General features: G+C 36.4%; 1 protein-coding gene across 1 annotated transcript in view; it reads right to left on the bottom strand.

The window, feature by feature from the left end:
• The window catches only part of LOC149793995 (uncharacterized), a 33,084-nt gene that overhangs the window by 9,446 nt on the left and 5,601 nt on the right, over nucleotides 1-18,037 (bottom strand). The window contains exons 4-11 of the mRNA XM_089967918.1: nucleotides 16,694-16,942; nucleotides 12,843-13,006; nucleotides 10,997-11,122; nucleotides 10,409-10,520; nucleotides 9,350-9,513; nucleotides 8,603-8,707; nucleotides 8,094-8,168; nucleotides 6,822-6,945 (exon numbers count right to left, since the gene is read on the bottom strand). Coding sequence (XP_089824044.1) covers nucleotides 6,822-6,945; nucleotides 8,094-8,168; nucleotides 8,603-8,707; nucleotides 9,350-9,513; nucleotides 10,409-10,520; nucleotides 10,997-11,122; nucleotides 12,843-13,006; nucleotides 16,694-16,942 — 1,119 coding nt within the window. The remainder of the gene's footprint in view (nucleotides 1-6,821; nucleotides 6,946-8,093; nucleotides 8,169-8,602; nucleotides 8,708-9,349; nucleotides 9,514-10,408; nucleotides 10,521-10,996; nucleotides 11,123-12,842; nucleotides 13,007-16,693; nucleotides 16,943-18,037) is intronic.

Here is an 18,037-nt window from a genome sequence, read left to right as displayed (position 1 = left end):
TGTGCTGAAAAATGGTGTTAAACCCTAGAACAACAACAACAACAACAACAACATCATGACACGGGGGCCCCGAATGGCCGAGTGGTCTAAAGCGCTCTCCGTTACGGATCACTGCCATCTCACCTCTGTCTGCGTGGGTTCGAGTCTCGGATTCGGCTAATGTGGGAAAGTGAGAAAGCTTGCCAGTAGCTTCTCGTGGGTTGGTGGTTCTTTCCGGGGTTTTCCCGGGTTCTTCTTCCACCATTAATACTGGCCGCCATCTATAGCCTATCGTGTGCTGAAAAATGGCTTTAAACGCAACAACAACAACAACAACCACTACTAATACTACTATTACTACTAATAATAATAATATTAGTACTAAACAATTTTTTAAAAAGATTTAAGGAATATTTACTTGGGTATATATATATATATATATATATATATATATATATATATATATATATATATATATATATATATATATATATATATATAGATGCGTTGTTACTTATTGAGTCACCGACAACGATAATCACTGTAATATCATCAGAAAAGTGAAATATAGTGCTGTATTGTTTCACTATAAGCTTTATTTTGAGTTTCAGCATCCGTTTGCACGACCACTGTTGCAATGGACTGGTGAAGTGGGTCTTCCGCAGAACCCATTGAGTGGACGCTCTACATAAATTATATATTTCTGAGAGAATGACAGGTGTAAGTTAAAGTCTGCATTTGCAATATACTCACTGGAGAGAATGTTGGTATACCTCCATAGTAATTTCATGTACCGTAGCTAAAATTTCTTTGAGTAACGTACTTGTGGAAATTATACATGATCTAAGCATACAGCTGACCAAAATAGCTGTTCCTATGTGCAGGAAAAATAAACCTGAATTACTCTCAAGTACACTGTCTTTGGCTGCTATTAAAATATGGAAAACTAATTTTACCGGACTAGACAATATAACTTCTGAAAATGCACCGTACGAATTGCACAATGCATATAAAAAGTGGAAAACATTAACAGATTTTTTTCCTAAAAGTTCTTCTTTGTCTTCTAGTAAGTAAAATTGCCCAAGCGGATCTACCATATTATTTTTATACAAGCACATCTGAAGTCGAAACTGTATAATCTATAACCAAGGCACCAGGGGTGGGTAGATGGATGGGTGAATCGACAATTCGTGAACGTTTTTAAAAGTCCGTTTCTTAATTCAGGGCCTTAAAAAAGTTTGAGGTATTGTATTTGTATTAAAAATGCCGATCCGAGTCTTCCGCAACGTCATTTAGAGGACCACCCCTTCCCCCTTTTTGTAGTGGGTGACCACAGGGTGTGTTATAAATTAACTGACTTATCGTTGATGTACTGACGGGTTGCTCAACCAAATGTTTTGTCGAGACCAGTGCGATATCGTGTTCTTCGATAGTGTAGATTAATGAAATTAATCCATGTGAGGTTTTCTGAGAATGTGCAAGGAAGTGTTTAAATTTATTTATGTCCATGTCGCCTGGGCACCTAGTCTGATGAATATTTCTCAGCATATGTGTATTAACGCCGCTAAAGATAACCGAAAAATTGCAGTTATCTCTCATCACTTTGGGGATCTGAGCCTATCGATGTGGAACGTAAATGACATCCGTGTTTTTATGCCTGCCAGGTGAAAATTTTCTGGCTGAATTTGTTTGTCAAGCATGACAATATAAGCCAGAAGATTATTGATATCTCCATTAAAATCGTCGACTTCGGTCGATTCGGAATCATTTACAACTTCATTGAATTCATTGAGAACTCCATAACATCGCTGGATGTCCGAGGATGGTGCCACTAAATAAAATTGTTCCATTTGAGCCATCTCTTTATTAGGATGGGTAGCAACTGACTTTTACCAGACTCAGATGGACCAATGATGATGCCGTGGATAGAATTGGGTAATGCTGGATGATGCTTGATTTGTTCATGCTTTTGTGTAGTTGAAAATCAATCACGTTCATCTTGTAGGAATATATTATTATGTACAATCATGAGTTTGCGATGTGTTCGATGCAAGATGGGCATTGATACAATTGGATTAAGAGCTACAACGGCACGGAATCGTCGACGAGCAGGAACGTGCGTGAAATGCGATACAAAAAAGAATAAGTTTGAGAGCTGTCATAGTCGGCAAAGTCTTGGTGGTGATATCGCCGCAACACTCGGGGAATTACCAGGAACTATATACGCTAAGCACCCGGGAGAAAAACTTGATATTAAACTTGACGAGGAAAATCGACCAAGAGCTGCGAACTATTCAGTGAATGTGATTGATTAAGCGTGCCATGGTCATGACGTCGCTTATGAAAAATAAAGATCTGCAACAACGAGATAGCTCTGATGTGAAGCCGATTCACAAGCTAAAATCTATTATAAAAATATAAGGGAGTCACTGTCCAACTGGTTGATAAGATCGGCGATGAGCGGTAAAGTAGCGGATGGGGTCTAGCCACCCACCCCCCCAGGGCTGGCAAAATAATTTTTCGATAATTATATAAAGGAATCGATTTATTATAGTCCAAGATGATACTGGAAAGGCACAGCGACAATTAGCAAACTCGCTGATGCAGCAGGTCTCGAGACATGTCAGTGTGACATTTTCGCTTGTGTGGCCCAACCTACTATCGATTCTGTCCGCAGTAAATTGTCGTGGTTTATTTGAAAACTATTGCCATAAAATTATTGTATTGCGAAAGCACGCAATGTTTTGTTGTTGTTGTCACAGCGTCATAATAAATTCAGCATCAAGATCAACAACATCATTAAGGACAAGTGTTTGCTGGGTCGCCGAACCTGGATTATCAACAAGAATTTTTTGGAACAGGTAACTCAGGTCATTTTCCTTATGACGCTGATATATAATTCAGGTTGAAGTTAATCACGAACTATTTTCCTGGATTCATCTATCAGATCACGAGGGCGTCAAAAGTTTCAGAAATCACCAATTGGCGTTTCTGGAATTACTCTGCGAATTATCTCACATTGAATCCTGTGATCCTCTAACATCTCTGAATAATCGACATATTATATTTTAGCCAGTTATGTGGGGATTCTCCTGTAACTGGAAGGGGTTACTCACGATCGTCACACAAGATAATCGCCGTTGATTTTCTCGATAGCCAATCCAGAAACTTTGTTGATGTTTTATTTGGACACCGTTCATACTTAGTCCCAAATGATGATTTTAGGAAATATTTTTTCTCCCATTCGCCCTGGAGTCCATTGATCACCATGCCATTGAGAGAAGCCGTGATGACTATTAGCCTTAACCCCCATTTCTTTCATCTCCATAGCAAGACGGTGAGTTTGGGTTAGCATTATCATGTCAGTGGGTGAGACTGGTATCCCCTTAAACAATTCTACACACGTATTGTTTGACCAGAACCACCAGAGCCATTCAGATAAACTGTTTTATGTCGGGAAATAAGATCATGATGGTGCCAATGACGGTTCATAATAATCACAGTAACTGATAATACTAACAATTGCAGTTCCATTTGTTACGTCTGCCCGCTCACTGGTGGCTAATAACCTTTTTTGTCCGCATTATCGATTATAAAATCCATTTCTACTTGGTCAATGATTTAACCTTGTGCAACGACGTTTGTTATCAGATGAGACTTCTTCTGTAAATTCGCACATGATATTTTTCGGCCCATATCTTTTGCAAACGATATATCTTTGTCGAGCGAACGTAGCTTTTGGTAGCCAGACTCTCATTCGTGGTCTATACAAAACTGTTACTTCACTGACTGTCAGCGTTGTCAGTATCCCCTTAGCAAGCATGAACCTCAATAGAGCTATTGACGCCCAATCGCTTTAATTGTTTGCTGAGCAACCTCCGTCTGGTTTATTAAAATGACTACCAAACCACTCAGGAATAGCAAGATGAATATTGTTAGCAAACTCAAAAGATTTTATCTCGGCAAATCCAGTTAAATCGATTGGATTTCCATGGAAATTTACCGGCAGCGGACCGTTTATTTCAATTCTGGTCATTTCGTGCGTCGGATGTCCAAATCGCTTAAAATACGACTCGCATGCGCCATTTACAAGAATGCTACAAGGATGAACAAGCTACCATCTCAATGGAAATTACATAATCGGGATTGTATTTTGTATCCCAGGGGCCATCAAACCCGAATTCAATACGTGAACGCTGTATATTCTCTATAAAGACCCTTGAAGTTGGGCCATGAAGTTCATTTGCCGGCAAAAGTGAGCAGCGACAGATGTGACTGTAAAACAATTATTCAGAATTCATCGACTATATTTGGTGGTCGATGGTAGTTTCTTTAGATGGAAATTATTTGCGCTTGCCGTCCATGCATGGGCGTTGTGGTGAACTATCGCTATGGGAGCACCCTTCGTTTGACATCTAGTTGCCGGAATTGTACAAAACCTAGTCGGTTATTGTTTTTCTATTATATAACATTTTAAGTTTTGTCTAACGCATTGATGTCTTCTGTTTTGGCTCCCTTCTCTCAAACCCTTTTGGCCAATTCGCGTATTCTCTCTTTGTGTAATTCTGTCAGTCCATTTTCCAATTCATAAAATGTTCTGTGACACTTTCAGCTGTGCAGTTTAAGATACTAGTTCGCATTGGTCGAAGAGAATCGATAGTATGTTCGTTTAACGTATAAAACGCTTAAACAACGAAAGTCAAAGGATATGCTCGCTTATAATATGGCCTATTACTACCTGTAAGCAACCTCGGTTTAAAAGTTTGATCCACGACGACGATGTGCTGGCCTCGTCTTTATTCGCAAACAGAGTAGAATTTATCCTTGATGATCCACATTGAACCGTCTTGATGTACGCCATCATCGTCGACGACAACAAGTTTGATCCTGAACAGTACTTATCGCCGTCCCTTAGTCATCCAGAAGGGTTATTCATTGACGCATCGATCAAAGTTTTGTCACTGGGATTAATTCCAGGATTATCAATACGGAACGTCGACCAAACGTGCGATGCTCTATCGCGCCTGAACGCTCCTTAGCCGCGTCGATATATTTCAGTAATTTTAAATCATATAGTAATTTTTTTGGTATTTTTCTTCTTGTCTATTACTATATAAAAATCAAATCTTGTCGCCCCCTGGGGCGCAAGCACAGATAATCTTGCAAATTTTCTTGGGCAACTTTCGATTGAGGAAACGGAACTAGATGAAAATATTCCTCTCTTAATCCCCTTGTGACACTCCACTTGCTAAACATATAACTGAAGCAAATTGTTTATTTAATTAAAGATCGTCTGTGTTATTATATAATGATGTAAAGAGCAAAAACAAAAACAACAACCCCCCTCCCCAACAAAAAAACCAACAAAAAAAACAATTGTCAATGGCTAATGATTGAATCAACGACCCCTTGTGGAAAACCTTGTTATAAAGACTGAGATAGTATTGACCAGTGTGCTGACAGTCAGCTTGGTTTATCGCAATGATCGATGTTAACTGTTAGACCTAGACACGCATAATTCCTGGCATGATCAAGTCCTCTTGGAACCTTGCTTGGATTTCGTTTTGACACCTAGGGGTTCGCCGGGGTGTGTGCTCACACAAAACTTAACACTGATCAGTACATATCCAGTTGGTCATAAAATAGTATATGAAACAGTATCAACGTTCTGTAGAAAGCGTGTCTGTATATATATAATTCTATATAGATCAAAGGAAATACAACTAGTGGGCATCCCCTGGACGTGATCATCTTTTGGTGTTAATTAAAGAAATATAGTAATTGCATAATGAACCAAGAAAATATTAATGCGATTATATCTGCGACTGGGAAATTACAGAGGGATCGTATTACACTCATTGATTGAATTGATCCAGAAACAAAATCGATTGATTCTGCGTTGAGGTTCATTATTAATTTGCTCAGTTTGATATGATTCAGTTGAAATCCCCACGATATTCAGTCGGGTGTTCCATCATCCTTGTTTTATGCCCGAATGTCAATAAATTATTAGAGGATAATCAACCAAAAATGATTTTGCACTGATGTTTTTGGCCGGTTGTAATAAACTCGTAGTTTTGCCAGTACAGTCTCAATTGACTGACCATTGGGCCCGCTTATCGGTGTAGGGAAACTGATTTCGAAGTTTTGGTGATTAATTAAAGAAATTTATTGTATAATTGGTGATTATTGCTTTTTAATGAATACATAATGCATGCGCTACCGTTACCACTCATTCTACCGTCGCTGATTGGGTAATTTACAGAGTTCACCGTCGAGAGAATTCCCTATGCTCTGGTTGTGGTTGTGGTTGCGGTTGTGTGAGTCCAGAAAAAGTCGGTGCTACCAGAGGCCATTTCAAAATAGTTCTGATCGACGACTGACACATTTCAACGGCGTAATACGGCGTTGATATTTCAATGGTGGCACTCAACGTTGACACCTGTACCCTGATAGCAATCTTAGATTCGTTTCCTGCTATTCGTTTGATTCTGCGTTGAGGTTAATTATTCATTTGCTCAATTTGAAATGATTCAGTTGAATTGCCGACGACGTTTATAAATGATTAGGATAACAGGTCAGGAAAACCCGGGAAATTCTTTTTCTTTAAAAAGCTAGCCTTATGTCAGGTACGAAATTGTAGAGCGCTACATAATGTATCTCGACGTTCTAAACCTATAATGAGTTTTCCGTAAGTTGACAACAAACCTATTGCACCCTTTATTTAAAAACGATAATATGAGTTTATTCGGTGTTCAAATAGGGGAAACAAAAGGTATAAAAGCTAATAGAAGTGAATCAATATATTATTTTTTGTCAGAATGTGAACCTAAAATACCAACCTGGAATACTAAACTGGAACACTCTCCGGTTTCGCATCACATAGCAAGCACTGATATCGAATTTCAGGAGGTCCGGCTGGTGCTTTTTGAAGTCGTATATGTTGTAGTTGAAGTCGAAATTGAGCTACAACGAAGGCAAAACTCATCCAAAAACATTTTAAATCGAAACAATCTGATACTGATATGGTATTAGAGCCTACAATGTTACTTTAGATTTGCAATTTATTTCAAGTTCCGGGTGATATTATCATCGCCTAGTCCAAGAGTGCCAAACTGTATACAACCTTTCCCGCAATATTTAATGGTAAGTCCCTTTTTCATTATAAGAAAATTACTTGTTTTAGGTATTCGTTTATCTATATAAAAATAAATGTAATTATATCTAGTCGTTGCACAGCATTTAAAAAAGTATTTCGGATTTTATTTTTGACACCTTGCAAGGTATCTAAACTGTGATAATTAGTTAAGTATGTAAAGCCACACAACCTGGATGATGGATCAATTCTAGGAGACAAAGTATAGCAAAATAGGCACATTAAGTGTTCATTTAGGACTTTATTCAATGCTTATTATTACCTGAGAATAATATGTCAAGTATAGGAACACAATATCAGTCATTTAGTGCGTAGTGATTTGATTCAATCTGAAATTCAGATCTCCACTGTCGTGGGTGTGGATCTGACAACAATCACTCAAGGGTCATTTTCTCATGGCCATTGAGTTAGCCAGTGGCAATGCTTGCAGCTTTCAGAAGGCTGAGTGTAACTCAGATCGATAGGCACACATTGATGCTCTTCAGGCATACTGTTCAGTCTCCCAAACGCGAGGATATATGGCTTCATCCGATTGACTGATAAAATTAGCGATTATGATAATAGCATAGGTCAACAGAACATGACCCCCCTAGCGGTCGCTATCAAATCTACATGTAGGACAGTGGAGATCTGTTATTAATCAGATTGTGAGTTGCTTTCTTCTTAATGTAAATATATTGCTTTCCTATAGCACATACAAAAAATATTATTTTCGGCATGATAGTATGATCAATTCTAAAACTTACACTGGAACCAGCAAAACCTAGAGTACAATCAATGAATTTTTTTTGCTGAGGACTGATATTTAATAATTCATTTTAATACATGAACATTTTCATTAAAGAATCCCTACTTTTATATTATTTTTTGTATTTGACGCAAAGAAAACAAGCGGATTTTCTTTTGTACATTTTACTTTTCATTTTTATAGAAAAAGTAGTCTCAAAATGAAACTTACAAGAGGTGCAGACACATGCATTTGAATTGGGATCCCTCCAACCTCTTGACCAGGATTAGTTTCTGTCCAGTCACTCTGTAAATCAATTACCAAGGAGCATAGAGTCTCGATATACAAATCAATGGTTCATGTATTAGCTCAATAGTGCTCTTGGACTATTTTGTAAATGTATGTAAAAAAATGTGCAAATCATGCAATAGATAAAATCTTAAACTCAATAGAATTATGTCTTGATGAATTTTACAGTACGAATATTAGTCTGTGACAAGATTTAAAGGAAGACTTACGTTTGTACACCTTTCAGATGGCAACTTATAATGTTCCGAAGTCTTGTTTCTCGTCTAGGTGTGAAAATGAACCAATAGTTCATGTCAGTTTCTTAAAAAATAAATTGAAAATGAAACAACTGATCATAGACGATACATATTTGATTATACAAGAGTAAAAAAGCATACCACTAACGTCGACCAAAATCATTTATACACATTGCAAAAAAGTCATATACATACCGTAGCGAAGTACCATTCCCACGTTGAATTGACTCCAGCCTGTTTTGTCGGAAAATCGCTTCTAAACCCAATCCAAGAATCACAGTCAATGTTCCGATTCTTTTTCTAATCAAGAAAACATTTAATGGAAAAGGGTACATATTAATGAATGAGTGAAATTAATCACACATGCAATTTGAAGTTTTTAATAATCTGTACATTCACCATGATGTGCGAATGTGATAGCTATGCGACAGGTCACGTCACTTGCGGTACGGTTCCGAATCCACCTTTGAACGAATTATATCTTTTTAACCTGTCTGATATATATATATATATATATATATATATATATATATATATATATATATATATATATATATATATATATATATATATATATATATATATATATATATATATATATATATCCGTGCGTTTATGTGTGTGCTTCTTTCACCATTTTAACTGACAGTCATTGAGCGGTGACCGAAAATGTATTAGTCTAGGAATACAGAGGCAAAGCAAAGGTGCCTGGAAGAGAAGTAGTGTTTTCGTCGCCACTTCCTTTGTATCACTAAATGCAATTGAAAACTAATGCTGCATTAGGTGGTAAAACTTGACAAACGTTATGCACGTACCGTGAATAACTTGCATGGCTGACCCAGTTCTACTTTTGCATCTTGTATAAACTATTAAGTTCTAGATCCAGCTGCCCGATATACAGCTGATTTAATGGAACAATATATAGCATTGATTTTTACTTACAACTCCTTCGTACGTGTAGTTAGTCGAGTCGAAGTAGAAAAACTCCCTTGAAGACCTCATCCGAACATGGCGAGCGTCCGGAAGCGTTTTGTCATCAAACATGCCCTGCTCTATTGTCTGTATGGTACAGTTTCCGTGTGTAACATCTGTAATGTAGGCAACTCCTGAAACATAAAGAAATGACTGTATTGTACAGTTTCCGTGCATAATGTCTGTGACGTAGACAACTCTTGAAACAAAGAAATGACTTTGATTATATACTACTAAATCTAATTAGTTATCTGAATATGCATCTTCTTTGGAAAAGGTTTGCATGAATTAGAGGTCAATTTTAACCGTAACCCTACCGCCACGATTAGATAAGGATTGCATATCTGGCATCGAAACGTTTTGTATGTAAAAGCTTGTGTGTATGCTTTTTGTATTTTGCATTCAGTTATCGACGAAAAAACTAAATATTTCGCTATCAAACTTATGAGGAAGATTGCATTTGGAACATTTTAAACATTCACATATGCTTTAAAGTGACCTAAACATTTAGCTCACTCTACGTGACTGGTGGCCACGACTGTTTCATTAGCAACATCAAAAAGTCATCAGAACTCATTACTGAGGAAAGAAATGTTGAAATTCTTCCCTGAAATGGATCATATCTGCAATAAGGTATCACACAAGTGTTTTTTTTTTCTCATTTTCTTCTAGCTTTTCCTCGATGCTTTGGCGGTAAGTAAATACAAAGCAAGTACATAATGTCTGTATTGTTAAATTTATTGGGGAAGCGAACTCTTGACAACTGTGAATTTGATCAGGTCTAACTTGACTTTGTCATTCTCTCTCTCTGTTTCTCTGTATATATTTGGAATTATTATAGAGACACCAGTCCTGCATAGCCACTTTCTCATTTTCCAAAAGCTCGTGTCGGGCATGTTTGAATATATTTATCTCTCTCTCTCTCTCTCTCTCTCTCTCTGTGCATATCATTTAAGGAAGATAGATTTTAGAAACTCATAAAACAATTGCATTTTGTGATCATTGTGTTAAAATGCGATATAGTCTTACCTGTGTTGAAATCATGAATTTCTATAATGTGATTCGTGCCATAGGGGCTGTATTCTGTTGGCAGAGGACGGTAATCGTATTTCACCAGCTTGTCTTTGTAATCAAAGTATTCCTGGATATAAATTATATATATATATATATATATATATATATATATATATATATATATATATATATATATATATATATATATATATATATATACATAGAGAGAGAGAGAGAGAGAGAGGTTTAGTTGTTTTGCATTTAGGTTTAGTATTTGTTTCTACTTTTGCCAAGATAAATACTAATTTTATTCTCCGGAAAATGTATACACACGTTGAAAAAGATGATGTATAGTGGGTTGCTAATTGCTCTATTTTCCATCGCAATCTTGTCGGGCAATCAAACCGCCTACATAGAAAATATATCCGGTTTTACATCTAAGGACAAAAAGTAAAATATTTCTGCCATACAAACTTTATAGATGCCTGTTCTAGTGAAAGACATGTATGACTTGCACAGAAGATACCATCAGCAAAATCCACACGTGGTTCATCAGTACAAAGTTTAATGAGAGAGAGAGAGAGAGAGAGAGAGAGAGATTACATCCATGAAGGAGATGGTGTTTTGTCTGTTGTCCAAGATCTCGGTAGTGAAGGAAAAGGCATCAGGAGGGATAGTGGGTAGCGGTTTAGTATTCTTCCGCCCTGGACATTGAACACCGCTGGGAGTCTGAAATAATAGAAAATAGAAAAGGAGAACAACATTGACGAGAATTGGAACAAAAGAACAATATAAATTTAAACATTAAATCCTATATCTTCCACCCAGTAGATAGCTGTTACAGCTTATGACAGAGATAAAAGAAACGAATCTTTGCTAGAGAGGTATGGAAGAATAACAAGTTGTCAACACATTTTGTGTACATTATCGAATCTTTGCCAGAGAGGTACGGAAGAATAACAAGTTGTCAACACATTTTGTGTACATTATCGAATCTTTGCCAGAGAGGTACGGAAGAATAACAAGTTGTCAACACATTTTGTGTACATTATCGAATCTTTGCCAGAGAGGTACGGAAGAATAACCAGTTGTCAACACATTTTGCGTACATTATCGAATCTTTGCCAGAGAGGTATGGAAGAATAACAAGTTGTCAACACATTTTGTGTACATTATCGAATCTTTGCCAGAGAGGTATGGAAGAATAACAAGTTGTCAACACATTTTGTATACATTATCGAATCTTTGCCAGAGAGGTATGGAAGAATAACAAGTTGTCAACACGTTTTGTGTACATTATAGAATCTTTGCCAGAGAAGTACGGAAGAATAACAAATTGACAACACGTTTTGTGTACATTATCGAATCTTTGCCAGAGAGGTATGGAAGAATAACAAGTTGTCTTGTGTACATTATAGCAATAAATCTTTAGATGTGATTCACTAAAGGAAAAAATGAAATAATTTTGTCGAAACAAAAGACGAAGATCCCAACAATTGTTGTCCCAGATTCAACTCGGTTTTTATATTAGGCGGCGATTTTTGTAAATGAAAACTGCAGGTGAAATTAATATTCAGAGAGTTTATACAAGGTCCTTTCCATCTCCAGTTCATCAGTTCATTCTTTTCCATTTATGGCGTTTTAAAATCTACGTGTTGAACAGTGTGTTATAAAATTCATGTTCCAGCAGCCAAAGCTATGTTATGTATTAATATGCATATTTAATTTATATTGTGTACCTGACGGTCATCATGCAAGTCATGGAGGGCTGTGAAAATGGAGTTTTTGCCTATCTGATTTTTGTCATGAGTCTAAGAAGTAAGCCAATATATTTGCTCAAATCTAAGTTCAATGCTTAAACTTGTTTACGAGTTGAAAAAGTTCTGGAAGCGAATTTGCCTGCAATTCAATGAATTTGTCCATTAATAATAACTAATTTTCAGGAACATTCGGTTGCGTCATAGGTCAGGTGACAATTTTTATCTAAAGGGATTTGTGAACAATTATTTATGATTGTGTAATATTATTCTATGGGAATCTATGATCAGATTTTGCATATGTAATCAAATGTCATTCTAATGGAGTTATTTCATTGCCTTATTCATTGCCATTACGAAGTGCACGTTTACGTTTTAATTAGAATACCACTTTAGGATTAATGAGAACGTATTCAAAGACATGCTGGATTATATCGTTGTGGTACATCTGGACATTCAAAACTATTGGTACATCAAGACATTCAATATTATTGAAATTCATTTGGAACATCCTATACTTTCGGACGTGAGATAACACAATTAAGATAATATGGGATTTTATTCACAATGCTGTCTTTTGAACTTTCACTTTGCATTATAGCGAAAAATATTTCTTAATTTAACTAAACCTGTTGGTTTTGCTTCTTTCTGTTGCATAGTTTAAGATCAAAGAGTCATAACAGCATGCATACCTCAAATATTGAATTTTCTGATCCTTCGATGAACGGGAAAAAGTGGAAAAATTCGTAGTAGTGATCGAAATCGTGAGACTGAGTATTTCCAGTGTAGACCCGTCCTTTGACATGAGCGCGTACAGGAATAGATATTCCAACTGCCGAGTCCCATTCAGTCTCATCTTTTGGAAGATAGATAAAACAAAATATGTAGGATATGAATAAATCTTTCTTGCCACTGTACTAATATATCCGTTTGCCGTGTAGGACACATTGAACAGATTTTGACCCATTATTATCAGATTTATGGATACATGCTTACAATGGTCGTCCTAATTAGAAGAACACTACCATAACTGTACTGAGCTTAGATGGTCATTTTGATGTAATGATTTTCAATAAGTACATCCAAGTATGTATGTGAACAGTTTTACCGAGTGAATATTTACTTCAAGGGAGGTTCTTGACGTCATCGTCTGTTTTTCAAACCGCAAGCTACATAAAATATGAAGATGGCTAAGTCAAATTTTCGTAGATAAGAAATAATAAGAATAGTAAAGGATACATAATGAATATACAACTGATGTTAATTCTCAGTAAGTAGACGATACATCACGAGTCAAAATAGTTTATGATATCTAATTCGGATCTTTTGGTTTGGTTTGGCTTGGTTTAGGTTGGTGCTTTTCGGCACAGCAACTAACATAGGTGAATTGGAGTAAAGTGTTTTGCCCAAGAACACACCATGCTAGCTGACCATCGCTGGTCCGACGGTAGGATTCGAACCCGCACCATTTATGTCGTGCATCCGGTAATGCTAACCACTAGGTGGTCCACCACGGATCACTTGGATCTTTTGTATTTATGTTTTAAATTCTCGAGTCTTAGTATTAATAAGTAAAAAATACAAAAGTGATATGGAAAACAAATAGAAAATTCTTTTAATTAAATTTTGTTGCCGAGTGGTCTAAAACGCTCACCGTTACGGATCACTGCCATCTCACCTATGTATACATGAGTTCGAGTTTCAGGCTCGGCTAACGTGGGTACGTGAGAAAGCCTGCCAGTAGCTTCTCGTGGGTCGGTGGTTCTTCTCGGGGTTTTCTAGGGTTCTTCCTTCACCAATTATACTGGCCGCCATGTATAGCCTATCGTGTCCTAAAAAATGGCGTTAAATCCTACAACAACAACAACATAATTAAATTCTGAAGGCTACTCAGGTATCAATATTGTTTGTTAGGGAATATCGTGTTCATTTTATTTTGGAAAGCAGTAAATTCTCTTTTGGAATGTGATTTATGTTAGTAACGAAGTCTAAATTTCAGTACAATTTCTAGCTGTGGGTCAATTTTTGGAATTCGTGTAATTTTGTTTAGCAGAAATAGCTAAGAAAGTACATTTTGAGGAAATTCAGTCCTCAGAAAGGCAAATACATTTATTCCCATTCATATTACCAGCTATAGATGACTTATATTTACGCCGCATCACTTGCATTGCTCTTCGTTTATGGACCCAAGCTACGTTACATGTATGACATGTATCTTACATCAAAACATTTCTCAATACAGTAGTAGAACGGGGAACACTGCAAAGTAGCTCTGTGCGAGAACCCATTTCGCCAGCGGCAAAGGTCTTCCTCGACAACATGGTATATCGGCTATGAGACTCCTGATCTTCAACCGAAATTCGCCTTCTTAAAATGCATTTTCCCCCGAATTTTGTGCTTGTACTCATATGTGGAACGTCTCAGAGAGAGAGAGAGAGAGAGAGAGAGAGAGAGAGGCGTAGTGAGGACAGCCCTTGACCTTAACATACCTATTTATTTTATAGACTCTAGACGTAGTTTTATAAATTTTTCAGTAATATCGCTGCAATGTCTGCAGTGTGACAGTTTCTAGTGATGTCTGGCACTTGGGCACCATGCCACAGACATGTAGCTTGATGTCCCATACAGTCACATTATCCTGACACCAGGCCGACCAGTCCTAACAATAACCACTTAACGTTGAGGCTAGCCACGGTTCGAACTCGCGACCTCCCGCATCCAAGGCGAACGATCTAACCAGTTGGCCACCGGGGGCGATCTTGGAACGTTAATTACATTTCTACAAAATGCGTTGTTAAGTGATGAGAATTATAGTTTTAGTACCGTATGTCTCCCGTTTGTTGTGATAAAGCCACCGCGTGACTTGTGGATATCACGTTCAGTCGTCTTCTTGGTTGATAGGTTCTTTGTTGGCTCTATTTACTGTCCCCATCGACAACTTCGTCATATCTACTTTCATATGGATGAAATGGCTTGCTTAGTTCACGAACTTGTTTGCAATTTAATGAATTAGTTTTCCAGAACATTCGGTTGCGTCATAGGTCAGGTGACATTTTTTATATAAATGGATTTGGTAAACAATTATTCATGCCTGTTTAATATCAGTCTTTTGATATTTTCCATATTTTGCAGATGTATTCAAACGTCATTCTAAATGAGTTTTTTCGTTAATTTATTCATTACTACTACGAAGTGCTCATAATCGTATCTTGTTTGTTTACAAACAAAACGTAGTTCCAACACAAATTACCATTCTTAGACACACGTGTCATATAGTATGATGAAGTGCAGTATGCAGAATGCACGATTCTGACAATAAATGGAGAAAAAATGAGTATATACGCACACCTATTTAAATGGTTTTAAAAGTTTCTTTCATGAATATTATAAAGTAGAAAAATATACTGCAACCAAATTGGACAGGAAAGAAAGTGTTCGATCATCTGGGGATAGTGAAAACCGGATGTGACGTGTTAAGGATTTACTGCACGATATATGACTACTAGAAATAACCAATCTCTCTCTCTCTCTCTCTCTCTCTCTCTCTCTCTCCACAAAAAAAACAAACATATAAAAAATGTATATACTATAAAATAGCTATTTTGGTTATATCTGAAAACGGCACATACATTTCATTTCAGCGTTAAAAAAGATAATGCATAAAAATACCTTGAATGGGAAAATATTGACACGAAATGGCGATGGCGATTAGACAAATGGTCCATTGAAAAAAGTCAATGTTCCGGTCCATTGAAAAAATCAATGTTCCAAAATACTGTTGGCGTGTGAATTAAAAATATATGTAAATTTTCACTTGACAGTTCTTTTTCATGACATTTGTATTTTTGAATAAATGTTACTCAATACAATACTATGAAGATTTACTATCCACCATATCATTATTGTAAGTGTTATATTGCAGTTGGACAGGTATTGATTATCCATTTCATCATCCCCAAATCTCCAATCGTATACCAATTGTAGCACGAATATGACTGGCCGGGGGGGGGGGATAAAAGAATCGATATTCCATTTATCTGCTGAAATCACAGGGATGCCGATACATCAGCTACATAAGGTGTATAGAAAAGTCCGATTTAAAAAAGTGACTCAGTGGACAAAATGGACAATCACACACACACACACACACACACACACACACACACGTACGTACGTACGTACGTATGTATGCATGCATGCATGTATGTAGTTATGTATGCAAGGAATGCTAAAACATGAAAATTTTAGCAAGGATATAATGTATTTGAACAACATATATTGATCTATTTAAAGGTAAAAACAAGGCTTCTTAGCCTTCCTAACATACATATATATTACTTCAAGGGAGACTCTTGACGTCATCATCTGCTTTTCACACACACACACACACACACACACACACACACACACACATATATATATATATATATATATATATATATATATATATATATATATATATATATATATATATATATATATATATATATATATATATATATATATATATATATATATATATATATTCATTACATTACATTACCTGTAAAATACCAGTCTATTGTCATGGTTGCGTCCATGTCCGCCCAGTACTGGCAGGACGACCATTTATCCACGCGGATTCCTCGCACAATGTCCTTTCCCATGTATACTTCATTTATCCCCTTGCCACCGAAATGGAGAGCGCTGTTGGCTGAATAGATGTGCGGTTTTCCATTTACTACATTATAGCCGAGCAGATATCTCTGGTCTGACGTGGACATGTCTGAGACAAAACACTGCCCATTGTCACCTTTTGAAGAAACATATTGTAGAGATAAATGTGCATTGTCTACAGTACAATGCCACTTTGAAAATCAATTGCACAGACCATCTCAAAGTTCTTGCACATTCCATATTTTTAGAGAAAACAAAGTATTAGCTTTTCACTTTTTGTCTTCGTTCAGATAAAACATAGCAAAGCAATGAGAATACACAGGTATTTAAATAAATATAGTAAAGGAGATGTTATTTCGCCATTTCTGCGGGTATAAAAATGTGTAATAAATAAACCTAAGGTATATTCACGTTTCAGTTTATAGTTTTGAAAGATTTCAGCAATTGTTTTTTCTTTGGCTATATGGAACTGGTGTTGGTAGTGTATTTTTTAAACCGAGTCCTTAGCCAGTACTAAACCGTATTATTGGGACTTATTGGGAGCCTGGATTGGTTTCGTTAATTAGCTTCTGTCAAATTTATTGATATAAATTTTCTTTGTTATATTTTCACCTATTAGAATTTATTCCTTAAAGACAGGATTAGTTCTGTATAATATGTATTTGGATAATGTAATTTGAACCATATCGTGAGATACCGATCTAGGACTTATATTTGCGTTCTGATCAACCATACAGTGTAAGATAAAATCAGCAATAAAAATGCAGTTCTATACCATTGTTTTGAATTTCCTTACACATGTTATATTTTCAGCCGCTGTCAGTGTTTGTCCTACATTTTCAGTTTTGTGTATCACGTGATACGCATAACACATTTACATGACGCGTCGCCGATCTATGCTATATAAGTAAGAAATTAGATTCTGGTGCATGTACGATCTTTAGTTAGATTGAGGAAAATGAATTGTGGTACAAGCGCGTTTTCTAGAACCCTGCAGCGACAAAAACTGTAATGGGGAGATAACAACCTGAAGCAAATTCCTAGTGTTTGACTTTCTGTTTTCATTTCTTGGTCTTGATGTGAGCTTAAAACCAGTTGTTGTTAGACATATGTCATGTTACAGTGTTATGACAAAATATCGAATTCATATTCGAATTACCTTTAACAGACTAATTATGAATAAAAATGACAATGAATATATTGCCGCGTTTTGATGTGGAATCATATTTTT

This window comes from Sinohyriopsis cumingii, chromosome 8 (genome assembly GCF_028554795.1).
Source record: "Sinohyriopsis cumingii isolate HCF-2022 chromosome 8, ASM2855479v2, whole genome shotgun sequence".
Taxonomy (NCBI): Eukaryota; Metazoa; Mollusca; class Bivalvia; order Unionida; family Unionidae; genus Sinohyriopsis; species Sinohyriopsis cumingii.
The sequence above is the reverse complement of the archived record's forward strand: the minus strand, read 5'-3'. Positions and strand labels throughout refer to the sequence as shown.